General features: G+C 37.1%; 1 protein-coding gene across 2 annotated transcripts in view; it reads right to left on the reverse strand.

The window, feature by feature from the left end:
* Positions 1–6,331: 6,331 nt before the first annotated feature.
* The window catches only part of LOC108319799 (protein ACTIVITY OF BC1 COMPLEX KINASE 7, chloroplastic), a 31,175-nt gene continuing 9,678 nt past the window's right edge, over positions 6,332–27,828 (reverse strand). For both annotated transcript variants that reach the window (XM_017551056.2, XM_017551057.2), the window contains exons 11-18: positions 27,310–27,366; positions 27,128–27,211; positions 15,742–15,826; positions 8,793–8,854; positions 8,642–8,716; positions 8,405–8,509; positions 7,134–7,275; positions 6,332–6,763 (exon numbers count right to left, since the gene is read on the reverse strand). In XM_017551056.2, the coding sequence (XP_017406545.1) occupies positions 6,690–6,763; positions 7,134–7,275; positions 8,405–8,509; positions 8,642–8,716; positions 8,793–8,854; positions 15,742–15,826; positions 27,128–27,211; positions 27,310–27,366 (684 nt within the window). In that variant the 3' untranslated portion in view covers positions 6,332–6,689. The remainder of the gene's footprint in view (positions 6,764–7,133; positions 7,276–8,404; positions 8,510–8,641; positions 8,717–8,792; positions 8,855–15,741; positions 15,827–27,127; positions 27,212–27,309; positions 27,367–27,828) is intronic.

The following is a 27,828-nucleotide window of genomic DNA, read 5'->3' on the forward strand; positions in this document are numbered from 1 at the left end:
AGGCAACAAAAATTTTTTTCCTTAAAAGAACCTTAAGCTCTAGATACCATGTTGAATATAGTAAAAACTATGTATGAGATTAATCTCCCTTGTGTTGAATATTGGGAAAGAAAGGAAGAGTTGCAGAAAACCTCAGTGCAAGGGAAGATTGATGTTATTTGGAGTTGTAGATAAAGCCCTAAGATTGACCAATGTATGAGAATCTAATGCAGAATATTGGGTTTGTTGGGTTATAATTTGCATAATGATGAGTTTTAGATGATTCAAGTGATGTAATGTATGTATTAGGGTCTATTCATAAAGATATGTGAGGCTTGAATGCATGCATGAGGTTTTGGGGGACTTTCCTTCGTGATTTAAGGTTGTTGCATTTGTGTTTGGAGACTTGAATTATGTCTAAGATGTGTTTCGATTCGGAAATAATCGATTATTTGCGCATTGGTTGTTAGTTGAGTTTTGGGAATAATTGATTATCTGAAATGATAATCGATTATCCCTTCATGCATGATAAATTCTAGTGATTTGCTGTGTGGAACCACTGAGATAATCGATTATCATAAGGTATTTTGTGTACATGTGTATGTTTCAGGAATAATCGTTTATTACTTATGATAATCCATTATCGTAGAGTATTTTTACTGGAAACAATGTGTTTTAAGGAAGATTGGATGTGGATCAAACTTAAGCAGCTGTAAAATGTGATGATAATCAGAGAATGAGATTAGTGGTTATGTTTAGGGTTAGTTTTGACTTGTCGTTGAGATTGAAGCATGGTTAAGTATCGGGGTGTACCTGAGTATGTGGTTGATGAGCATGGGAGTGGAGTATAAGTCTACTAGTTGTACCTAGTAAATCCTGGTGCTATTTGTGGATAGGTGAATCCTTTTGCCTTGTGTGTCTCGAAAGGGTTGTTCGGGTATTGGGTCTTCCTTGTGTGGGGGTGATGGTGTGTTCCTTGTCCTTGTGTGGTAGGACTACATGTTCCTTAGCTGGATTGTGAGACTACTCGAACGTATCTGTAGGAGAAGCTACAGATTGGTCTGTAGGAGCGACTACAAATGGGTGAGGTAAGGTAAGGCCACATAGATTCATAACTAAACTCAAGTTAAAACAGAATTATGACAGTCCATAAACAACATTCACAACATCAAGTAATCAAAAAGCTAGTTACCATCATTCAATAACAAATTATACTGAAACAAATATTCCTCTTTCAATAAGTCAACATAATCTACTACCAATAATAAATCATACATATCAAAGTAAAATAAAATCAAAGAAAGGTCGTTAGCTTCCCCTACCTTCACAAAAATGCTACCAAACTTTAAACACGCACAACGCTTACTTGAAGCTCAATGAACTCTAGAAACTCCTAGAAACAACTGAATTGTGATCGAAGTGAGTCCTTAGAACCTCAAATTATCAAAGAACTAGAAAAGAAGCTCAATTGAAACATGCGAAAGGATTCTTATGCAAGGTCTTAACTGAAGAATTAAAAGGAAAAAGGAATAATATTTTACTTGCTCTAGAAAGAAAATTGATCGAATGATGATAGAGATTACACTGTTGTGATCTCCTAGATGCTTCCTCATCGTTAAACAGATGATCCAAGAGTCAGAAATTGTAAAGAGAAGGGAAACAGAACTCAGAGAAAGAGTTCTAGAGAGATTGAGACTATTTTAGATAATAACACGAATTCATGAAATTCTATTTATATTATTGAATTATTTTAACATTAAAATACTTCGGTCTCATTATTTTAAAACACCTATAAACTCATACTCTATTTTCTAGGTTCTTATAGATTCCTAACTCAAAGGAAGTCCAAACTCCAGGCGATAACCCTTTCCCGGTTGTGAGGAGAATAAACAAAATTGTTTATGAGTTAGATTTATCCCTAACTACAACATGAGTCATACTTTTAATGTGGGTGATCTTTCTCCTTTTGATATAGATTTTACAAATTCGTGGTCAAATTCTCTCTCTAGGGAAGATGATGAGTCTATGACTCCTCATGAGAGTATAAAGGACCTTCCTAGGAGCATTACTAGAAGCATGACAAAAAGGCAAACCTCTAATCTATCTTTGACTTTATTTAGCATTAGTTTATGTTAACTTTGTTGGTGTTGACTTTAATTGTGTTGACCTTTACTTGTGTGTTTGTTTTGTAGGCTTTGCTAGTGGCACCTTGGAGGGAAATGACACACATTTGGAGAGGATAAGAGGCTTAGGCTTGGCTCACATGCATGAGATGTCTCCTTTGGGGATCTTGGAGATCAAAGGTTGACCTTTCTAAAAGGTCATGGGGGCATGAGAGCCTTAAAGAGCAAAGATGATCATGCCTTCCACACCTAGGTGTTTCCTTTATATGACCTAGTTTCTAGAAGCCTTCTTTTTATATTTGCTAGCTTATCCTTTGTTTTTGCTAAGATGTCCCTTCCATCACTTATAAAAGGAGACCTCATTGTCTTGTAAAAGGGTTGAATATTTTGAGTTTATACACTTATATTTGAACACCCTTTGTGAGTTGAGCCCTCTATAGAGTGTCTCTTTCTCTTAGTCTTATGTTGAGCTTGGTCTCGGCATCTCCACTTATCTTGGGTTGGTGAGACTTTGTCCCCTCCCCCCCAAGTGATTTGATTGCACCTCTACCACCTCCCTTTTCTAGTCTTTTATCTTTTGTTCCATTTTGTATGTTCTTGTTTATTTATGCATTTATGTTTCATGCTCGTTATGATATAGATCCATCTTATATTTAGAATTAGTGTAAGGTGTTTGTGTTAAAGTTTCTTAAGAAAACTCCAAAAAGATTCCTACTGGATATTAAGATAACAAAATATGTGAATGTACACTTCAAGGAGCTCAAAAGAGAAGAAGAGATGGTTCAATTGAAACACAGAAACATGACAACAATAATGAACATAAAAGGTACAGAAGCATAAAATGGAATATAAGAATATATAAGCTGAAGAAAAATGAACAAAAAGTTGAAGATAGTAGATTGGGAATTGGGGAGAAAGGAAGGCATGCCACTTGAACCAATGTTCAAGATGAGACTAAGAATACAGAACTCTCACAAGAGAAAAGCTTACAAAATATTATGTTCTAGAAAATAGGGCAGCCTAGGAAACTCATGTTCTCTTCTTTACTCTCGAATAATGCCCAAGCAATCCAAAAGGTCAATAAAAGTCCCTCTTGCTCTTCAAGGCTCTCTCTCATGTTTTTTTAAGCTCCTCTCCTCTCAAATGTAGGCACACATGTTGAGCCAACCTCCAAGGCCCTCCTTGATCCATCTAGGTGCACCCTTTATCAAACTAAGGGTGTCCAAGAGCAATCGTACAAAAATAAATGAGTAATTCATGAGTCTAGAATTTATTCTAGGACAAGAAAAACTTCCTCCTAAACAAACTTATTTTCCCTTAGCATGTGCCTTCATCCTTGGTAGGGGTTAAGTGCTTATCACATTATCTCTTTTTAGTTCTTGTGATTTTTCTTTTGTTAACTGAATTCCTTATTCTTTTGTGAATCCTTGAAAATGCACCTTCACTTCTAGATAACCATTTGATTATCTTAATGTCCGGTAGTAATCTTCTTTGGATTTTCTTCACTCTAAACACCATATCTCTAAGAGATAAAATGTATCCTCATCACTTTCTTATCTCAAACGTAGCTAAAGCAAAGGCATGGCTACGATAATGGTGGCAACAACGACGATGGCGATGACAATAGTGACGTGGTGGTAACGATGACACAATAATGGGTTGTCGATGTTGGCAGTTGAAGTTGATGGAAGAGGATAAGGAGGAGTCGAAGGTGGCAATGGCGGACGGGGCGACGATAGTGGCGACAATGAATGGGAGGAAGATGATAAGGAAAGGAGGAGGAGGAAGAAAGGAGAGAAGGAAGAAGAAGAACAAGAAAAAGAAAAAAAGAAGATGAAGGGGAAGAGAAAGTAGAAGACCAAATCACAAAATTTACTAATGAATTTTACTCAAAACCAAATTTGTCGATAGTTGTCATCAATATTTATTGACAGATTTTAAGTCGTTGGTAATTATGGATGAATCTCGCAATTCATCAATAAAATTTATTGATGACTATTTTATCGATAAATTTTTTTACCATCTGTAATCCTTTGATAAACTCAAAATTATCAACAAATTTTTACTATTATCAACAAATTATGTCCATTGATAATACAATATTTTCTTATAGTTTGCTTGATATAGAAATTGTGTTTGTCATTTTCCTCCTAACTTCTTTCTTCTTGCTAATTAAAGTCAATAATAGTGGCTTAGGAAAGATGTTGTTCTAAGGTTGAACCAAAATTCTTGTAGGAGGAGGTTCAAGACTCTTGTATCTTAAGCATATTCTTGTGAGAAATGAATCCTATACATTATTGCTATAATCTAATTTGATGTAAAGATTTGATTTTGAAATCTATATCATGTGTGATAAAAGTGAACCCAAAATCATAATATTCTCTATGCATTATTAATACCTTCATTTATAAATATTGGAACGTGGATTTATACTGAGCTCAAGCCAACAAAAATGATTAGGCTGAAGATTAGTCCACTGATATATATTATTTTAAACTTTATCTATAACTTGAGACTTAAGTTTTTCTCAACACATTCCTACGTCTAAAGGTTTTGGACTTTTGGTACATGAATAATGTGATGGATAACCTTTTAAATGATGTAAAATGAATATCACGTATACTTTTATAATTTTATTGTATAGCGATGACACTTTTTAAATGCTTTATTTTTTTTACTCATTTCCCTTTTTAAGTAATAAATTGGAATTTTCAACATATTTGTTTTAATTTTGTCTTCTTAAGTTATCTCCTCTTTACTTATTGTTTCAACCATAACTTTCTTTGTAAATATAATTTTTGACTATTTGAGTTGTATTGGATTCTATACTTTTAATATTTCAATTTGGATATATAATTTTCTAGATTTGTATTCCTCCTACTATTTTTTATGACTTTTAGAACTTGAGACGGTTTTGTTGAAAAATTGTAAATAAAATACAAATTAGCTTATTAGTTATAATTGGAATTAGATACTTGATTAGAGTCTAAATTAGGTCTAATTTAACTTTAGATTTGAAAGACTATATAAAACCTTTAATGTACTAAAAATTGGGAGACAAGAATCATTTGAAAAATTTCAGAGTTTTAGTTTTTCTTTTCTTTTCTCTCTTTTCTTCTTATTTTAGTGTAACAATAGCAGATGATGAGAGGATCATACGAGGGAATTTAAGGGCAGAATGTAAGGACAAAAGAGTCAAGAAGCTGAAGAAAATGTTGAGGCCATCAGATACAACCAAGGACAAGTGGCACCATCTCATGAAGTTGACGTTGAAGGAAAGGAGAAACGTGTGAGACAACCAAATGCACGTTTGAAAGGGTATTTTGGGAATGAAATTACTTATATAGCAGAAGGTGGGGTAGGAGAGAGGTAGACAATGATTGAATAGTCTTCTCTCTTTCTCTGAATGTATTCTTTCTGTTGCTGACTTCCAATTGCATTCGGTCTCGGTGCTTACTTTCTGTGCTTATCCTTTTGCATATATTATTATATATTACATTTAGTTTTTGCCTTTTCATATTCTTAGTTTTTTTTTCCTTTTCTCTCTTTTCTTATTTTAGTTTTTGCCTTTTCATATTCTTGTTTTGCTGCTGCGTTTTCTTATCTCTTCTTTGTCATGCTATATTTTCATTATTCATTGATCTATTTGCATTTTTTTTCCTTTGCATTTTCTTTAATGCTCTTGCAAGTTTGATTTCTTGCTCTTTAAATAATGCACTTTAGTCTTTTGCATTTTAATTTTCAGCGATTTCAGTTTCCAACACTTTAATGCATTTAGTTTCTTGATTTCAATTTCAATTTGCATTTTCCATTCTCAATCAAATTAATTTATGAAGGAATAATGCTAACAATGGAATACAATTGAGTATGTATCTTCGAGAACGACGTAAATTATTCTGCATATTGCAAAATTTAAAAAAACTTAGATTGCTTATAATCAAAATATGCAAAATTAAAAAAAAAACATAGATTGTGTGAGAAAAATACACACTCATACTATCTTGATATGTGAGTTTAATTAACTCTGTTGGCAGAAAAACCAATTCGTGAATGAGGATGCCCCTCTTTTATATATATATATATATATATATATATATATATATATATTACACTATATCTTATTTAGGACTTGGGTATTTTTTTTCCATAAGAATCATACTTTGCTAGTGACATTTCATATAGTATGACTTTACCATCACAATTAAGTTATACAGCTATACCATATGGTATACAAAATACAATTCTAAAGACTATTATTCTCATTTAAGGAATATCTTGTACAATGCAAAGTAGCAAGGTCAATATACAATTAGCCATAATTAGAATGAAAACGTGAAATGTTAATTTTTAACCATCTTATGTAAGTTAATGAGAAATGTCTTTTCTTCTTATGAAACTATCATCAGGAAGGAACATTTTATTGCAGTTTCATCACCTTCCAATCATGTTTCTGTACAACTTGTATTTGTATATCTTACTATGGTAATGTGAAAAATATGAACGCTAATGCTGATGAATAAGAAATTTGAGATGAAGACTGCTATCATGCATATGCTTGAAGCAATTGAATATGGTGTGAATGAATCATTATATCATTTTCTCAAACTTTTCAAGTTTCTTCACCCGTTGCATAGACCTTAAAAGTAGTGCCGCAAAAATGCCTGCAGATGGACAAGTTCATACCAATCAATCACAAGAATAAAGATGATGTACACATGATCATGATTAAGAGTCTATTTGGATAAAATTTTCTATAAGTACATATAGAATACAGAAATAAATAAATTTCTCCCTAAGTTAAAACTGATTTATGCCTAAGTCAACAAGTTTTTGGAAAAGTTAATATGAGAGAGCATCTATAAATTAACCATAAGCTAATTTTAGCTAATAAAAAAGTCAATTTCGTTTTTCTTTTATTTTGCTCTCCAATAAGCACTTATGGAAAATTTGTCCAAACATTGACTCTAAGTGTGACAAGTTTAATCAATCAGTCCCCAAACAATATTTGAAGAAAGTTGTTATAAATCTCACCTGCACCAAGGAATGATCCATTTGCAAATGCTTGATTGCCTTGGCTACTCAAAGTGATACCAAGATTTAGCAAGGTTCCTCCCAATACCGAATACATAGTAGCCATTTGTAAAATTGTTGCTTTCCTAGCAGCTCTTTCAGACTGGCAAATCAAGTTACACCAACTTCAGTTCAAGGAGAAAATGTTGCATAATGTCTAACCTACATTGGACAATTTAATGACCTCTAAATTTAGGGTCATAAACTTGCACTGAAATTCTAAAGAGTTACAAAGCTAACCTTGGTCGTAAATGGTTTATCTCCACAAGAAAACGAAAGATCTAGTGTGGTTTGGACACAACATAGAAAAAAGCTAGGTATTTAATGATATCATGATTTTGTAATAAATTATGATCAATAGGAGTTAGTTAGAAAAAGTGTGTTGAAAGGATTAGTGACAAAAACAGGTCCCAGTGGATGGTACAGGTATGGTACCATGTTTGAGAAGAGAAAAACTGAGAAGAAATATAATGAATTCTATGTATTATGTACACACATGAGTATTTTTATTTATAATGAAGAAGATATTCAACAATAAGGAATGAAATCAATATATAATTAATATTTGGTAAGATATTTTCCTATCAAATTTTATGTTATATCATATATCTAAGTAGAGCATATATATCGTGAGACAAGTTTGTTACAAATGTCACACAAGACTCATTGAGAAACTTGTTAAACATGCCAATCAATTCATTATTGATATTGACAAAGTAAATAATGACAAAGCTAGTAGATATTTTTCGAACATGATTTTCTCTCTGTCAAAGTGACCATCAATCTTCAATTATGCTCCATCTTTTCAAATCATATATTTAACAGAACATTTTATCATGAGTCAAGCTTGCTAAAAGTGGTTAGATGTCACACCAGCTCTCAGAGAAAAAATGCACAGATGACATGGAGGTTTCCAGAAAGCAAAAAATGCTCAGAGGTGTACAACTGCTGGAAAGCATAAATGATCAAATGGACATCACACAGGAAGGAAATGCCAATGCCAGTATAATGAATTTCATGTGTTTTGTACACACGAGTATTATTATTTATGATGAAGAAAAAATACAATATAAAGAATAAAAGCAATATATAATGATGGGAAATATTTGATAAGATATCTCCCTATCAAATAATATCATATCTCCCTGTTTAATGTAATCATACTTCTAGCAAAGTATGTTGCTAGCATTCCCCTACAACTTGTACCATGTGAAGAAAAATAAATTGCTCACCTCAAGAACTCGAACTCGAAGTTTCAGATCTCCTGACTCAAGTTGCTTGACAAATTCCTCTATTCTTTGAACTCTATATGGCATAGATATTGAATTGGTTCTTGCCTAGAAATGTTCCACAAGACTTGTTAATTTAAGTGAGTACACAATGCCATAATTAAAATAACAGAAGTTTTAAAATATGAAGAAACATCATATAGAATAAAAAGCTAAAATGGAAGTTCCAAATTGTGGTACATCATCGGCTTGTTTCCTTATCTCCTCCACAAGTTGTGGCCCAGTGCGCTGCTTTTGCCTTATATCTAGAAGTTCCTGTTATGAAAAGTTCAAATTAGCACTAAATTTTAACATAGAATAAAAACGTAACTGGTCATAGATTGTTTTAAACCTGTGCATAAGGTGCGGCAATCTTCACAAAGGAGAAATCTGGATTGAGAATATAACCTAATCCTGCAGAGAAGCAAAATGTAAATAAAGATTAAACATGAAGAAATCAAAGATTCTTGAATAATATTGTTTCCTCATTCTCATGCTATTCATGCAGTAGGTTTTTCTATTATTTCAATGGAAAATTTAATTGAACGTTATTTCTGATAATTATTCTGTAGCTATATATACAGACTTGGAGCAAAATATTATAGTGTCTCCTAGCAGTCAAATCCATATATAGCAACTAATCTTACATAATAACAGACCACAATACCATGATAGTTATATTTTACTACGTAGATCCACCTTTAATGTAAACCAATTTTGGTGTCATGGTCTCTGGTAGGTTGACCTTATTTAGTTTACATGAAGTACCAAGGAGGTGACAGATCACATGCACAATAAAAAGGGTAGCCTCAACTGGCTTGCACATTGGTAACGGCTCAGGAAGCAAACATATAGACAAATTTCACAAGAAGGAGAGAAGGATTCAAAGAACTACTAGGCTTTTGGAGTACTATCCCCGTGAAGCTAAGGATGGACAAAGAATGACATCTTTGAAAAAGGGACATCCAAAGAAGCCTAAAACCAACAACTTGAAGCATGGTAGAAATTTCTATCCTGTCTTGTCAAATGTGTAAGTCAATAGAACACAATGTGAGGATTAATTTCCTTCACAATGAAAAGTTACACTTGAAATAACAACAAAGAATAAATCAAAATCTAAGGCATATTTCTTGGGATCTGTTAGGCATGGAAGTAGTAGAAAATAGGACTGATTTTTATTATTCTAAATCATAAAAAATACATTCTCATATCCTCTATTTGTAACAATCTAATTCTCCTAAAACGGGAAATAGGGAAACTAGGGAAACAAAATAAAATAGAAAATTATACATCTATTTTCTCTAATTAGGAAGATTCTAAAGACATCTTCTCTAATTACAACACTCCCCCTCAAGTTGGTAAATGAATATCAATCATTCCCAACTTGTCTACAAGATCTTGAAATCTACTCGGAGGAAGCCCTTTTGTAAAAATATCTGCTATTTGAAGTTATGTAGGAACATGAGTTGTAATCACAAAGCCTCTATCAAGATTATCTTTGATCTTTGATGAAATGTCTGTCAATCTTAATGTGTTTGGTTCTGTCATGCTATACTGGATTGTGGGCTATGCTTATGGAAAACTTATTGTCACAGTGTAATTGCACCTGGTTCTCCACTTTGACTTTAAGATCATCCAAAATGATTTTCATCCAGAGTCCTTCACACATTCCTTGAGCAAGAGCTCGAAATTCAGCTTCTACACTAGAACGGGATACTCTATCTTGCTTTTTGCTTCTCCATGTTACTAGACTGTCTCCAAGAAACACACAATACCCAGAAGTAGATTTTCTGTCAGTAATAGAACCTGCATAGTCAGCATCAGTATATATCTTCAAAGTCAATTGTCTTCCCTTTTGAATAATAGCCCATTTCCTGGACTTGACTTCAAGTATTGGAGAATTTTGTCAACTACTTGCATGTGTCTCTCTCTTGGATCATGCATAAATTGGCTCACTACACTAACTGCATAAGCAATGTCTGGTTTGGTGTGTGATAGATAAATCAATTTTCCTACCTGTTAGATGTTAAGTTGTGTGTTTCGGTTAATTGGGCTTAGCCCATTCTGTATTTAGAGTTTAACCCTTATCATACATTATAAATAAACTACCCTATGTGTATGCTACACACATAAGGGAGATTTCTCCTAATCTTCTTCACTATATATTTAACATGGTATCTAGAGCACAGGAATAGTTCCAGTCAACTCCACGGTCTCTGGCACCCATCACTGCCGCTGTTGTCGCAGTCGCCGCCGTCGCCGCCGCCGCCGTCGCCGCCTCCGTCGCCGCCGCCGTCGCCGCCGCCTCCGTCGCCGCCGCCGCCGCCTCTGTCGTCGGAGTTCCAGAATCGACCGGTGACCACACCATCGGAAGCGTCTCGGCCGGGCGACCACCGTTGTACGAAGATCGCGGCGAACAGACCTCTCACGCGCCTCCACGCGCCGCCACAAGAGTCGCCGCTGCCGGCGCGTCGCCGGAGCTTTCCGCCGCCGATCAGCACCGCCGTGATCGCCTCCTCGCCCTCTTTCTGGATCTGTGGTCGTTGCGTCAATCGGAGCATTTTGAATTTTTAGGGTTTCTCCCTCTCCATGGCTGCCCAACTTGATGATTGGAGTCGGTCTCGCCAACCCGGTAACGGACGTCCAAAATGTGACCACTGTGGCAAGCTAGGCCACAAAATTGATAGATGTTATGCACTTCATGGACGTCCTCTTCGACCTATAGCAATGGCTAATTTTGATCCACCTCCCCGATCACCGTCTGCAGACCATCCTACTTCATCAAATACCATAAATAACCCTTTACTTTTTCAGGAATTTCTCAGATGGTATGAGGACCGTCAGCACTCTAGTTCCACTACATCTGCTTCTGTTACACGCACAGGTACTCCTTTTGTCGGTCTGACTCATTCTCTCGGATCTTGGGTCCTTGACTCAGGTGCCACCGATCATATCACTGGTAACAAGTCCTTGTTTTCTTCCTTGTCATGTCCGGTTAATTTACCCTCGGTAACGATGGCTGATGGGTCTCGAGTCTCATCTCATGGTATTGGTACTGTTCATATTTTTCCGTCCATATCCATTGATAATGTACTTTATGTCCCTGGGTCTCCTTTTAACTTATTGTCCGTAAGTCGTCTAACTCGTTCCCTTAATTGTGTTATTTCATTTACCAAAGATTCTGTTTGGTTGCAGGACCGGAGTTCGAAACACATGATTGGCACAGGATGTGAGTCTCATGGCCTATATCATCTCAGCCCTTCTCCACATGCTGGCGTAATCATGGAGTCACCATCCCTTCTTCATGCTCAGTTAGGTCATCCCAGTCTTGCCAAACTGCAGCAACTTGTTCCGAGTCTGTCCAAATTATCAAGTTTGTCGTGTGAGTCTTGTCAGTTAGGTAAACATACTCGTAGTTCCTTTCCTCGTAGTGTTTCACAACGAGCATCATCCCCCTTTTCATTGGTTCATTCTGATATTTGGGGACCTAGTCGTGTTAAGTCAACTTTAGGATTTCAGTATTTTGTTACCTTTATTGATGACTATTTCAGATGTACTTGGTTGTTTCTCATGAAGAATCGTTCTAAGTTGTTTTCTATTTTTCAAACTTTTTTCAATGAAATAAAAACTCAGTTTGGGGTTTCTATTCGCACTTTACGTAGTGATAATGGCCGTGAATATCTTTCTCAACAGTTTAAACATTTTATGGCTTCTCATGGCATTCTTCACCAAACCTCATGTGCTTATACCCCTCAACAAAATGGGGTGGCTGAGCGCAAGAATAGACACCTTATTGAAACAACTCGTACCCTTCTCATTCATGGTCAAGTACCCTCACGTTTTTGGGGTGATGCTGTTCTCACGGCATGTTATCTTATCAACCGCATGCCATCTTCCGTCCTAGCAAACAAAATCCCTCATTCTATATTATTTCCTCAAGACCCTCTACATCCATTACCTCTTAGAGTTTTTGGGTCTACATGTTTTGTTCATGATTTTAGTCCTGGTCTTGATAAGTTATCTCCTAGGTCTCACAAATGTGTCTTCTTAGGATTTCCACGGTCACAAAAGGGCTATAAGTGTTTTTCCCCTTCCCTCAATCGTCATTTTATCTCTGCTGATGTCACTTTTGATGAATCTTCTTTTTACTTTACACATTTATCTTCTAGTTCTGTACCTCTCCCTGTTACTGTTGATATTCCTCTTATCTGTGATCCTCCTGGTGATGCTCCACCCATTTTGTCTCCTTCTTTAGACTCTCATTCACCACAGGATCGTCCTTCACCACCACCCCTTCAGGTTTATAGTCGCCGCAATTGTCTCCCTCATGACTCACTTCCAGTGCCGCCTCTTGTGTCTCCTCCGGCTCCAGCAACTGAGTCTGACTTGCCTATTGCCCTCCGTAAAGGTATACGCTCTACCCGTAACCCTTCCCCCCATTATACTGTTCTTAGTTACCACAGATTATCTCCATCTTTTTACACTTGTCTCTCATCCATTTCTTCTGTGTCAATTCCTAAATCTGTGGGTGATGCCTTAAGTCATCCTGGCTGGCGTCAAGCTATGCTGGATGAATTAAGTGCGTTACAGAAAAGTGGAACTTGGGAGCTTGTCCAATTACCATCTGGAAAGTCTGTTGTTGGTTGCAGGTGGGTGTATGCTATCAAGGTTGGCCCTGATGGCACAATTGATCGTCTGAAAGCTCGACTGGTTGCCAAAGGCTACACACAGATTTTTGGTTTGGATTATGGTGATACTTTTTCTCCAGTGGCAAAAATGACCTCTGTTCGCCTATTCATTGCCATGGCCGCTCTTCGACAATGGCCTCTTTACCAACTTGATGTCAAAAATGCTTTCCTAAATGGTGATTTGCATGAAGAAATTTATATGGAGCAACCGCCTGGCTTTGTTGCTCAGGGGGAGTCATCTGGATTGGTATGTCGTCTTCGCAAATCCTTATATGGCCTAAAACAATCTCCTCGGGCCTGGTTTGGTAAATTCAACTGTGTTGTTCAACAATTTGGTATGTCTCGCAGTGAAGCGGATCATTCAGTGTTCTATCGCCACTCAAGTGCTGGATGTATTTACTTAATAGTGTGTGTTGATGATATTGTTCTCACAGGAAGCCTTTCTCAGATCCAGATCAGGGGGAGCCTTTCTCAGATCCTGAACGGTACAGAAGATTAGTTGGTAAATTAAACTATCTTACTGTTACGCGTCCTGACATTTCCTTCGCAGTTAGTGTGGTGAGTCAATTTCTAAACTCCCCATGTGAAGACCATTGGGATGCAGTTGTTCGCATACTGAAGTATATTAAAAGATCACCTGGAAAAGGCTTGCTATATGGCCCTAACAACGATACAAAAATCGTTTGCTATTCAGATGCTGATTGGGCTGGTTCCCCTTCTGATAGGAGGTCTACTTCTGGATATTGTGTCTCTATTGGTGGCAACCTGATATCTTGGAAAAGTAAGAAGCAAAGTGTTGTGGCAAGGTCCAGCGCAGAAGCAGAATATAGAGCTATGGCATCTGCTACTTGCGAGCTTGTGTGGCTTAAACAATTACTTAATGAATTGAAATTTGGAGATGCCACTCACATGACACTTATATGTGATAATCAAGCTGCTCTTCATATTAGCTCTAACCGTGTCTTCCATGAGAGAACCAAGCACATTGAAGTTGATTGTCATTTTATTAGAGAAAAAATCATATCCGGAGATATCAAGACTGAGTTCGTTAAGTCAAGCAACCAGTTGGCAGACATATTCACCAAGTCCTTACGAGGACCTAGAATTGACTATCTTTGTAACAAGCTTGGAACATATGATTTATATGCTCCAGCTTGAGGGGGAGTGTTAGATGTTAAGTTGTGTGTTTCTGTTAATTGGGCTTAGCCCATTCTGTATTTAGGGTTTAACCCTTATCTTACATTATAAATAAACTACCCTATGTGTATGCTAAACACATAAGGGAGATTTCTCCTAATCTTCTTCATTATATTTAACAGACACCAAGTAGAAAATAGGACTGATATTTATTATTCTAAAATAAAAAATACATTCTCATATCTTCTATTTGTAACAATCTAATTCTCCTAAAACGAGAAATAGGGAAACAAAATAAAATAGAAAATTATACATCTGTTTTCTCTAATTAGAAAGATTCTAAAGATATCTTCTCTAATTACAACAGAAGTAATGAGAGGGTTAAGATAAAAGTAGTAAAATGGTTAGTTGTTATAGGGGGGAGATTTTCTAGGAAAGTCTATATATTCTTATCTTGTGGGATGTTGAGTTTTTCGAGAGATGTTTGTGACAGGGAGAACCCTGTGAGAAAGGAAAGCAGTTTTCCACTGGAAGCTTTGGCTTTTACTGTGTGTAAAATAAATAATACAATGCAAGACTGTCCTTTTCTTCTTTTCCTATCTGGTTATTTTATTACTATTCCTAGATGCCTAACAATTTGGTCTGACCGGCCGAATCCGAAGAAAAGGGGAATTTTAGAAAGTAGAGTGAGTTCTCTAGGAAAAGTTTGGCCAGCAAACAAGGAAGGGTTATGGCGGAGACAGAGACAGAATTGTCTATTATTGAAGATATTTGTAACAAACTTAGTAAATACGATTTATATACACCGGCTTGAAGGTGAATGTTAGATATTATTAGTTACAATATCTTATGTTCGTTAGAGTATTATGTGTATTTGGGCTTAGTCCATATTTTCCTATATTATTCTTCATTGTAAATATATTATCCTATGTTTATTTTCTACACAAGGGGAATTAACCCTATACCTAATTTTCACTATTTTCACATTAGGCATGGAAGTATTGAGAGGGTTAGGAAGAAATTTAAAGATAAACGTAGTAAAATGGTTGGTTGTTATAAGGGGACGTTGGGGGTAGTTGTTTTAGAGTTGATGTTTGTGACAGGAAGAACCTTGTGAGAAAGGAAAGCAGATTTCCTTTGGAAGCTTTGGCTTTTACTATGTGTAAAGTGAATAACAGAGTGCAAGACTTTGTCTTTTGCTTCTTTTTCTATCTTGTTCTTTCATCACTATTTCTAGGTGCCTAACATAATCTGTCCTAACCATATCAAACGTCTAAATCATCATACAATCTACAATGATTACACATTTGTTCTAATTGTGGAGTCTTACACAACTTTCCCTAGGAAATGTTTAATTATCATCTTATAACGAACAAACTAATTAAATTAAATGCAATAGGATGTTAAAAGAATAAAAATAGTTTTGAAGAATGATCACCGATTTAGGGAAAAGGCAGGGAAGAGAAAGGAGCAAACCTTCAAGGGTAGAAAAGGCTCTAATGACAAAGGTGAAGGTAGATGGAAAACGGAAAGGCTGATCTTGTGCTATTGCAAATAAATCCTGCAAAAGACTCCATCAGTAATAAAGTTATACAGAAGAAAATACTGTAGATACTTGGAACAACTTAGAAATCCAACTATAGTAAAACAATCACACAAAATAAATGCAGATTATTGAATACCATGAAAAACTATTTATGGAATTAATCTCCCTTAAGTATAAAGTACATATAAGGTACTATATTTATAATAAAGAAAATATGGACTAAACCCAAAATACAAATAAACAATAATAACAAAGTAACAAAAGATGAAAGATAAATATAAGATATTTATCTAAGATATCTAATAATCTAATATATGTAACACTCCCCCTCAAGCTGGTGCAAACAAATCATATGTACCAGGCTTGTTATAAATATAATCAATTCTTGGTCTCCGTAAAGACTTAGTGAAAATATCTATTAACTAATCACATGAGTTAACGAACTCAGTCTTGATATCTCCAAATATAATCTTCTCTCGAATGAAACGACAGTCAACCTCAATATGTTTGGTCCTCTCATGAAAGACATGATTAGAACTAATATGAAGAGTAGTATGATTGTCACATATAAGTGTCATTTGAGTAACATCTTCAAATTGTAACTTTCTAAGCAATTGCTTAAGTCAAACAAGCTCACAAGTGCTGAGGCCACAGTTCTATATTATGTTTCTACACGATCTTGCACAAGACTTTGTTTCTTGATTTTCTAAGAGATCAAGTTATCATTAATGGAGACACAATTTCCAGATGTAGACCTTCTATCAAACTCAGTTGGCAGAGCCAGAGGAGATAAAGTAGTTGGTACTTGAATTGAGTCACTTAGTGATTGTTGAGAATGATATCTACAACTATAAACTTGAAGTGGTGGTGGCAAAGAATTTGATGGTGGTGGTGGACAAGGCATAACTAGAGGACCATAAATAAAAGGAATATTGATTGTAGTAGAAATATTGATTCTATTATGTTGTAAATAGAGAAGATATCTTTAGAATCTTCCTAATTAGAGAAAATATGTATTAAATATTCTGTTTTCAATGTCATAGTAAGCAGAAGGATCCTCTTTTAATGAAAAAGTACTCTGTAAATTGTTAGATGTTCAGATGTGTGTTTCTGTTATTTGGGCTTAGTCTATTCTGTATTAAGGGCATTGGCCCATATCTTACAATATAAATAAACTACCCCATGTGTAGTCTAAACACACAAGGGATATTTTCTCCGAATCTTCTTTATTTCTCATATGGTATCTAGAGCACAGGAATAGTTCCAGTCAACTCCACGGTCTCCGGCACCCATCACTGCTGCTATTGTCGCAGTCGCCGCCGCTGCCGCCGCCGTCGCCGGAGTTCCAGAATCGACCGGCGACCACACCATCGGAAGCGTCTCGGCCGGGCGACCACCGTCGTACAAAGATCGCGGCGATCGGACCTCTCACGCGCCTCCACGCGCCGCCGCAAGAGTCGCCGCTGCCGCCGCGCGTGCCGGCGCGTCGCCGGAGCTTTCCGCCGCCGATCAGCACCGCCGTGATCGCCTCCTCGCCCTCTTTCTGGATCTGTGGTCGTTGCGTCAATCGAAGCACTTTGAATTTTTAGGGTTTCTCCCTCTCCATGGCGTCTTCGTCATCTACAAACACCTTTATTGGTGGCTCATCTTCTGATCCCTCAATATATACTAATTATGTGAATGTACACTTGTCCATTGACAAGTTAGATGGCACAAATTATGCAACTTGGGCGTCCGACATCAAACTTTGGTTGAAGAGTCAGGGGTACTTAAATCATCTTACTCAAAATGTGACTACTGCTCTCATAGATGACACTTCCCGCTGGATGAAAATTGATGCTCAGTTATGCATTGTTATAAAATCCACCATTCACTCCTCACTGAAACAAATGTTTCGATCCTATGAGACATGTTCAGAAGTATGGGCACAAGCGAAGTTGTTATACACAAATGACACTCAGCGTCTTTATGGTGTTTGTCAGGACCTATTAACTGTTATTGGTCCGCGCAATCCTGGTCCCATGGCAGAATATTTGGGTAAAATTCATGCCCTTCTTCATGACTTTAATGATATATTACCTCCTGCTTCCACTCCTGCTGAAGAATTGGAACAACGATCAAAGTTCTTCATGTTGTTGGCATTATACGGACTCTCTGATGATGTTTCTCATGTCCGTGATCAGATTTTGGGTTCTCCTGTCATACCCAACTTTACTTCTACTTGTTCTGCTCTTTTGCGTATACCGAGCAAACCCGTCACTGAGACATCCCCTCGTACTGATGATTCCTCTGTTATGGCTGCTCAACGTGATGATCGAAGTCGGTCTCGCAAGCCAAGTAAAGGACGTCCAAAATGTGACCATTGTGGCAAGTTAGGCCACAAGATTGATAGATGTTATGCTCTCCATGGACGTCCTCCTCGACCTGTAGCAATGGCAAATTCTGATCCACCTCCCCGATCACCGTCGGCAAACCATCCTACTTCATCTAATATCGTAGACAAACCTACAATCTTTAACGAATTTCTCAGATGGTATGAGGATCATCAGCACTCTGGTTCCACTACATCTGCATCTGTTGCATGTACAGGTACACTTTTTGTTGGTCTAACTCACTCCCTTGGACCTTGGGTCCATGACTCAGGCACCACCGATCATATCACTGGTAACAAGTCCTTGTTTTCTTCCTTGTCATGTCCGGCTAATTTACCCTCGGTAACAATGGCTGATGGGTCTAGAGTCTCATCTCATGGTATTGGTACTGTTCATATTTTTCCATCCATATCCATTGATCATGTACTTTATGTCCCTGGGTCTCCCTTCAACTTATTGTCCATTAGTCGTTTAACTCGTACTCTTAATTGTGTTATTTCCTTTACTAAAGATTCTGTTTGGTTGCAGGACCGGAGTTCGAAACACATGATTGGCACAGGATGTGAGTCTCATGGCCTTTATCATCTCCGTCCTTCTCCACATGTTGGCGTAGTCATGGAGTCACCATCCCTTCTTCATGCTCAGTTCGGTCATCCTAGTCTTGCCAAACTACAACAACTTGTCCCGAGGTTGTCCACATTATCAAGTTTGTCGTGTGAGTCTTGTCAGTTAGGGAAGCATACTCGTAGTTCCTTTCCTCGTAGTGTCTCACAACGGGCGTCGTCCCCCTTTTCATTGGTTCATTCTGACATTTGGGGACCTAGTCGTGTTAAGTCCATTTTAGGTTTTCAGTATTTTGTTACCTTTATTGATGACTATTCCAGATGTACTTGGTTGTTTTTAATGAAGAATCGTTCTGAGTTGTTTTCTATTTTTCAATCATTTTTCAATGAAATAAAAACACAGTTTGGGGTGTCTATTCGAAATTTACGTAGTGATAATGGCTGTGAATACCTTTCTTAACCGTTTAAACAGTTTATGGCTTCTCATGGCATTCTTCACCAAACCTCATGTGCTTATACCCCTCAACAAAATGGGGTGGCTGAGCGCAAGAATAGACACCTTATTGAAACAACTCGTACACTTCTGATTCATGGTCAAGTACCCTCACGTTTTTGGGGTGATGCAGTTCTCACAGCATGTTATCTTATCAACCGCATGCCATCTTCCGTCCTAGATAACAAAATCCCTCATTCTATCTTATTTCCTCAAGACCCTCTGCATCCATTACCTCTTAGAGTTTTTGGGTCTACATGTTTTGTTCATGATTTTAGTCCTGGTCTTGATAAGTTATCTCCTAGGTCTCACAAATGTGTCTTCTTAGGATTTCCACGGTCACAAAAGGGCTATAAGTATTTTTCCCCTTCCCTCAATCGTCATTTTATCTCTGCTGATGTCACTTTTGATGAGTCTTTTTTTTACTTTTCACATCTATCTTCTAGTTCTGTACCTCTCCCTGTTACTGTTGATATTCCTCTTATCTGTGATCCTCCTGGTGATGCTCCACCCATTTTGTCTTCTCCTTCTTTAGACTCTCATTCACCACAGGATCATCCTTCACCTCCACCCCTTCAGGTTTATAGTCGCCGTAATTGTCTCCCTCATGACTCACTTCCGGTGCCGCCTCATGTGTCTCCTCCGGCTCCAGCAACTAAGTCTGACTTGCCTATTGCCCTCTGTAAAGGTATACGCTCTACCCGTAACCCTTCCCCCCATTATACTGTTCTTAATTACCACAGATTATCTCCATCTTTTTATACTTGTCTCTCATCCATTTCTTCTATGTCAATTCCCAAATCTGTGGGTGATGCCTTAACTCATCATGATTGCCGTCAAGCTATGATGGATGAATTAAGTGCTTTACAGGAAAGTGGAACTTGGGAGCTTGTCCAATTACCATCTGGAAAGTCTGTTGTTGGTTGCAGGTGGGTGTATGCTATCAAGGATGGTCCTGATGGCACAATTGATCGTTTGAAAGCTCGACTGGTTGCCAAAGGCTACACACAGATTTTTGGTTTGGATTATGGTGATACTTTTTCTCCAGTGGCAAAAATGACCTCTGTTCGCCTTTTCATTGCCATGGCCGCTCTTCGACAATGGCCTCTTTACCAACTTGATGTCAAAAATGCTTTTCTCAATGGTGATTTGCAGGAAGAAATTTATATGGAGGAACCGCCTGGCTTTGTTGCTCAGGGGGAGTCATCTGGATTGGTATGTCGTCTTCGCAAATCCTTATATGGCCTAAAACAGTCTCCTCGAGCCTGGTTTGGTAAATTCAGTTGTGTTGTTCAACAATTTGGTATGTCTCGCAGTGAAGCGGATCATTCAGTGTTCTATCGCCACTCGAGTGCTGGATTTATCTATTTAATAGTGTATGTCGATGATATTGTTCTCACAGGAAGCGACTATCTTGGCATCTCTCAGATGAAACAACACCTTTGTCATCATTTTCAAACCAAAGATCTTGGCAAACTCCGGTACTTTTTGGGTATTGAAGTAGCACAATCCAATGATGGTATTGTCATATCTCAGAGGAAGTATGCGTTAGACATCTTGGAGGAAACAGGGTTAATGAACTGTAAATCTGTTGAGACACCTATGGACCCTAACATCAAACTCCTACCAAATCAGGGGGAGCCTTTCTCAGATCCTGAACGGTACAGAAGACTAGTTGGTAAATTAAACTATCTTACTGTTACGTTTCCTGACATTTCCTTCGCAGTTAGTGTGGTGAGTCAATTTCTAAACTCCCCATGTGAAGACCATTGGGATGCAGTTGTTCGTATACTGAAGTATATTAAAAGATCACCTGGAAAAGGTTTGCTATATGGCCCTAACAACGATACAAAGATCGTTTGCTATTTAGATGCTGATTGGGCTGGTTCCCCTTCTGATAGGAGGTCTACTTCTGGATATTGTGTCTCTATTGGTAGCAACTTGATATCTTGGAAAAGTAAGAAGCAAAGTGTTGTGGCAAGGTCGAGTGCAGAAGCAGAATATAGAGCTATGGCATCAGCTACTTGCGAGCTTGTGTGGCTTAAACAATTGCTTAGTGAATTGAAATTTGGAGATGTCACTCACATGATACTTATATGTGATAATCAAGCTGCTCTCCATATTAGCTCTAACCCTGTCTTCCATGAGAGAACCAAACACATTGAAGTTGATTGTCATTTCATTCGAGAAAAAATCATATCCGGAGATATCAAGACTGAGTTTGTTAACTCAGGCAACCAGTTGGCAGACATATTCACTAAGTCCTTACGAGGACCTAGAATTGATTATCTTTGTAACAAGCTTGGAACATATGATTTATATGCTCCAGCTTGAGGGGGAGTGTTAGATGTTAAGATGTGTGTTTCTGTTATTTGGGCTTAGTCTATTCTGTATTAAGGGCATTGGCCCATATCTTAGAATATAAATAAACTACCCTATGTGTAGTCTAAACACACAAGGGATATTTTCTCCCAATCTTGTTTATTTCTCATATAAATCATCCCATATTTCTTTTGCAGAAGAATGAAACATATAATTTCTAATTATCTCGGGAATCATGGATTGCCACATCCAAGTCATAATTAATGAATCTTCATTGTCCCAAATTGAAAAATGAGTGTCGTCTGGTTCTGGTCCTCCTCCATCAATGTGATCAAGTTTTGAACAACCCTTGAGAACCCTTTGAATAAATTTGCTCATTGTAAGAAATTCTGACCATCCAACCGACAGGTACCCCCAATATTTGGTAGGTCATTAGGACCCAAAGGAATAGTTTTTATTTCTGACATCCCGTAGAACGCAACCAGGAGTCTCCAATGACCTTTTTCGAGATGACGACGGTCTGTGGGTCACACCGAGAAAAAGAAGCAGAACTTAAAACTCAAATCTACTCAAATATAGGCCAAACGGGTCGTCATCGACCCTAGGAACAGACTCAGGAGGCTTCGGCGGCGAGTGGGTCTCGCCGAAGGTGGGCGCATGGGCTACACGCATCAACGACGGTGGCGGTGCGTGACGACTTCTCTCACGGAGAGACTTCCGGCGTTGTGGTCGCCGGTGTTGGGCGCACCTTTCTGCCCTATCATCGACTCCAACCGGTGACGGTGGCAGCGACGGTGGTCGAACAGCGGCTGCGACATGACTGTGCAGCGGAACAGGGCCCCAAGATCGGGAGCTCTGATACCAAGTTGAAAATAAGACTGACTTTATTATTCTCAATCATGAAAAAATACATTCTCATATCCTCTATTTGTAATAATCTAATTCTCCTAAAAAGGGAAATAGGAAAAATAGGTAAACAAAATAAAATAGAAAATCATATATCTTTTTTCTCTAATTAGGAAGATTCTAAAGATATCTTCTCTAATTACAACATATTAGATGGAGACATATCACAAAAATAACATTCTTTAAAGTAAAAAAAAGACTCATTGAAGGTAACATATGCAAAAACAAAATACAGTTAAGAGAAGGAGAAAACCACTTGTATCTTGTTTGTGGTCTGGTAAATCCTAAAAGAACAAATTTATGTGATCAAAGAGATAACTTATCTCAAGACCAAGATTAAATTTATGAACAAAACATGTAGACCCAAAAAACTTTAAGAGGTAAGGGATAAAGAGGTTCATGAGAAAATAAAATAGAATAAGGTATTTTATGATCTAAAACCGAAGAGGCCATGCAAATAATGAGATAATATACATTAAGAATAACAACATCCCAAAAATATTGAGGAACCTCACCATGAATTAAAAGGGTGTGGGTTGTTTTGATAAGAAGTATATTTTTTCTTTCTCAGCCACCCCATTTTGTTCAGGTATATAAGCACATGAAGTTTGATGGAGAATGCCATGAGAAGCCATAAATTATTTAAAAGAAATGGAAAGATATTTGCAGTCAGTTTTAATTTCATTAAAAAAATATTGGAATATATAAAAAATTCAGAATGATTTTTCATTAAAAACAACCAAGTACAAATGGAGTAATCATCAATAAATGTAACCAAATATTGAAAACCTAAATTAGACTAAACACAACTAGGTCCCCAAATGTCAGATTAAAGTAAGGAAAAAGGGGACAAAGTATGTTGGGAGACACTACAAGAAAAGAAACTACGACTATGTTTGCTTAATTGACATGACTCACACACAAAATTGGATAACTTGGATAAGTTGGGAACCAGTTGTTGCCATTTGACAAGACTGAGATTACCTAACTAAGCATGAAGAAGAGATAGAGACTTTATAATTGTGCCAACATGTGTAGAATGGCGGAAAAAATAAAGACCATGAGACTCACATCTGGTGCTAGTCACCTGTCTCCAACTCCGGTCCTGTAAACAGGTAGAATGTTTAGTAAAAGAAATAACATAATCAAGAGGACAAGTTAGACAACTAATGGATAATAAGTTAAAAAGAGACTCAGGGACATAAAGAACATTATTAATGGATGAAAAAGGGAAAAGGTTAGCAGTCCCAATACCATTAGCTAAAACCCTAGATCCATTACCCATTGTAACAGAAGGTAAATTATCTGGAGAGGATAAAGAGGAAAAATAAAATTTGTTATCAATACTGTGATCTGTGGCTCTGAGTCTAGAACCCAAGGAGCAAGAGAAGAAGACTGAGTCCGACCAACAAAAGATGTACATGTGCATGCTATAGAAGCAATGGAACTAGAAGGTTGTTGATCCTCATACCATTTGAGAAAGTTATTAATAATAATAGATTTGATGGTGATATTAGATGAAGGAGGATCCACAGGAAGTGATTGGGAAGGAGGATCAGTCTAAACAACAACAACAAATCAGGAGGACGTTTATGTAATGCATAACATTTGTTAATCTTGTCGCCTAGTTTACCACAATGGTCACACTTATGACATCCTTTTTCGGGCTCATGAAGCGATTGCAATCATCACGTTGAGATGCTAATGTAGAGGAATCATCAACAGAAGCAGGTGTATCATTGATGGGTTTACTTGGCACACGCAAAAGAGTGGAACAAGTAGAAACTAAAGTGGGTACAACAGGGAACCCAAAAGCTGATCAAGGACATGGGAATATTTATTAGTAAGTCTGTGTAATATCAATACCTTGAAGAACTTTGACTGTTGCTCTTTTTCTTGGGCAGGAGTAGAGGTAGAAGGCAATAATTCATTAAATTCATGAAAAAGAGCATGAATCTTACCCATATAATCAACCATGGAGACCTGATGCCAAGGACCAAAAACAATGAAAAGATCATGACAAACACCATAAAGATGTCAAGTATCATTAGTGTATAATAATTTGGTTTGTTCATAGACTTTAGAACATGTATCATAGTGATAACGGTAATTCTTACCATTATCTGAGGTTCATTTTATAGACAAAATCAGCTCCCTTTAGCTTATTACTTGCTTAAATCCTCTCTTTTATCTTGTTTTAATTATATTTATATTTTGATATAAATTCATCACTAATCCCCTTATTTTTTAGCTAATACTGTGCTTGGAAGAACCGCCACCATTGTAGAGAACTGAACCAGCCACAAAAGCAACAAAACAGCAAAAGAAAAAGAGTTCTGGAATGCTGCCGCTGGGCTACCGCTGAGCAGTGAAAATCCATTTGCTTCGCAAACTCACTTGGGTGCCCCATCCAGGGCGCTGAGCGCCACTTTTGCTGATGTGGAAGTTTGAGTTTATTTAAACCTAAAACGCGAAGGGGTTTGGGTCTTTGGTGGTTTGGAGGCGCGATTTCACTTAGAGGAGAGCTTGGAAGGCTGCTAGGGTTTGTGGGAACACTCCCTTCTTCCTCTTTGGGTTCTTCTTCTTCTTCCATGGCCATTTTGTAAGTTTAAAGGCTCTCCATGGAAATGGAGAGCCAAACCCATCTTGTTGGGGTTAGTTGTAGCCTTTGAATTCTTGTGTATTTGTTGAATGATTTGATTATATATATGCATTTTCTAGCAATTGCTAGTATTCTTGTTTCCATTCTTAAAGCTTGCATGTAATGGATACATTCATGACTTGATTTTTGGGGTTTCATGGGTTATGGAGACGTAAGATGGAACCTAGAACTGAAACAAGAGTCCTTGTGGTCATTGATTCTAGAAATGGAAGATGATTCACATGTTGTCTTAAGATCCTAGCTCATTAATGCGGGTTTTGCTTGTTAGATTTTCCAAGAAATTGGAGTTTAATAGGGAAAAGCTAGGCTCTTTCACCTAAGAAATTAGGGCTAGAGTAATTTTGTGGATTGACTTTAGTAATTTGATGGAGAGGAGATGAAATTGTGTTTGCACAAGAGTGAATAGGTGAAAACTAACCTTAACAATGTCATTTCATACCAATTCTAGTCTAGTCCATGCCTAAGTGTCTTCAAACACCAAAGTCCAAACTTGTATAGTTGAAATTTTATCTCCTTTGCACTTGTTTTTCAATTGATATGTTGTTCTTGAGTCTATATGAGTTGTTAATAGTGCAATTAACTAGTATTACGCGAGTCTCCTTGGAAACGATACTTGGTCTTACTATTTTATATTACTTGAACGATTTGGTACATTTGTCAATGAGTTAACACATAGGAACTAAAAATTTGCTTTAAAGAAGAGTGAAGGGTACCCTTGAGAATGATGCATAGTTGAGTATCAATTTTCATCCAATGGGAAACCTCAGTAGAAGCAATATCAGTCACTTTTTTAGTAATATGATCAACATACCCCTAACTCTTACGCAAAGTTTAATGTCTGATGCCCAAGTCACATAATTAGTGCCATCTAACTTATCAATAGACAAGTGCACATTGACATAGTTAGTATATATTGACGGATCAGATGCACTATTGGCAGAATAGAGACCAAGACAGACAACAATGGAAGAAGTCACAGATGAATAGGAGAGAGAGAAACCTTGAAAATCCAAGTTTCTCCAATCAAGGCAAAAAGATCGGATCCAGAGAGAGGAGGCCGGGGCGAGAAAATGACAAGCACGCTACCACAAGCGGATGGAAAAGACAGCATCTGTGAACTTTGACCAACATGTGGGAGGGCGTCTGGACTTCGATGGCGGCGATCTCGATGGCTATCCCAACCTCAGATCAATCTTCAAAATTGCATTAGTTCCCCCTTAACTTGTCCAACAAATCATCAATTTTTGATAACAAATACTTGTTCTTAATCGTCAATTTATTCAACTAGTGATAATCCACACAGTCTAGAATTTATGTCTTTCTTCTTGACCAACAATATTGGAGCTCCCCATGGTGAAACACTTGGTCTTATAAATTATTTCTCTAATAAATCTTCGATTTGCTTCTTCAACTCAGCTAACTCCCTTCGATACAGAGCAACAGATACCAAATCTACTCCTGAAATTAAAACGATAGAAAAATCCATTTCTCTGCTCAGTGGTAATTAGGTACTTCATCTAGAAAGACATTAGCATACTCTTCAACAATTGGTATAAGGTCGCCTGGCTGAGATGAGAAGAACTGTGTGGTCACCAGACGAAACTAAAGCTCTGGTGATGGTGGAAGATGGTGGCGATAACGACTCTGATGGTGGCAGCAATTGCAGTGGATAAGGGTGACGATAATTTTTCAAAAGAACCTTAGGTTCTACATACCATATTGAATATAGTGGAAAACTATGTATGGAATTAATCTCACTTGTATACAAAATAAACATAGGGTACTTACTATATGTATTAGAAAGGAAATATGGGCTAAGCCCAAAATAAAAATAAAGAATAATAACAAAGTAATTAAAGATAAAAAATAAAGATAAAATATCTATCTAAGATATCTAATACTTTAATATATAAGATTGATAAATAATTACAATCAAACAAACTCTCACAATATGGAGGAATTGCAATATTGATTCAATATAACTAAGTACTAACATACCTCCCCAATTGCAGATAAAGTCTGTTGTTGATCTGGTGTCTGGCTTAGAAGATTGTCCAAGAAAAACTGCACAGATCTCCTAACCTGTATGCCAAATTAAGAAATTTCTATGATCAAGATTTGTCATAATTTCAAATTGTTGATAATAATCTTATAAGAATATAGGTACTAAATATCCTTACTGATGATAGGTCACCAGTTGGTTGGAGGGCTCCAAGATCTATAAGGCATTGCATAACCTACACCATTGTCAATATAAAAGTTTGAGTAAATGTGAAAGGCCCTTGGAAATGTGAAGTTCAAGTTCAAAGAAACTTCAAATTCCTTATGCTGAAAAGTGTCACTGGTTAATATAAATATACAATTGTAGTTGTACACACGGGAGCTAAACCATAAAATTACTATTGGGACAAAAAGTTTGAGGGAAATTGTTAGGAAATTAAATGTCTATGTAAGAAGTAAGAAAACAAATAGTTAGTTGGTTGGTTAGGAGGTTATAGTCTTTCTAATAGGAAGACTATACATAGGTGAGTGTTTTTTTTGTAGGGGGGTTACATTGTTGATTGTTCTGATAGTTTTGACAAGATCCTGGGTGTCCTGTGGAAAGGGAAACATTATCCCTTGGCTGCTATCTTGAATCAAATAAACAAGGAATATTCAGAGAATTAGAAGTTGTGAATTACGTTTTAGTGTGTGTGAAT

This window comes from Vigna angularis, chromosome 6, assembly GCF_016808095.1.
Source record: "Vigna angularis cultivar LongXiaoDou No.4 chromosome 6, ASM1680809v1, whole genome shotgun sequence".
NCBI lineage: Eukaryota > Viridiplantae > Streptophyta > Magnoliopsida > Fabales > Fabaceae > Vigna > Vigna angularis.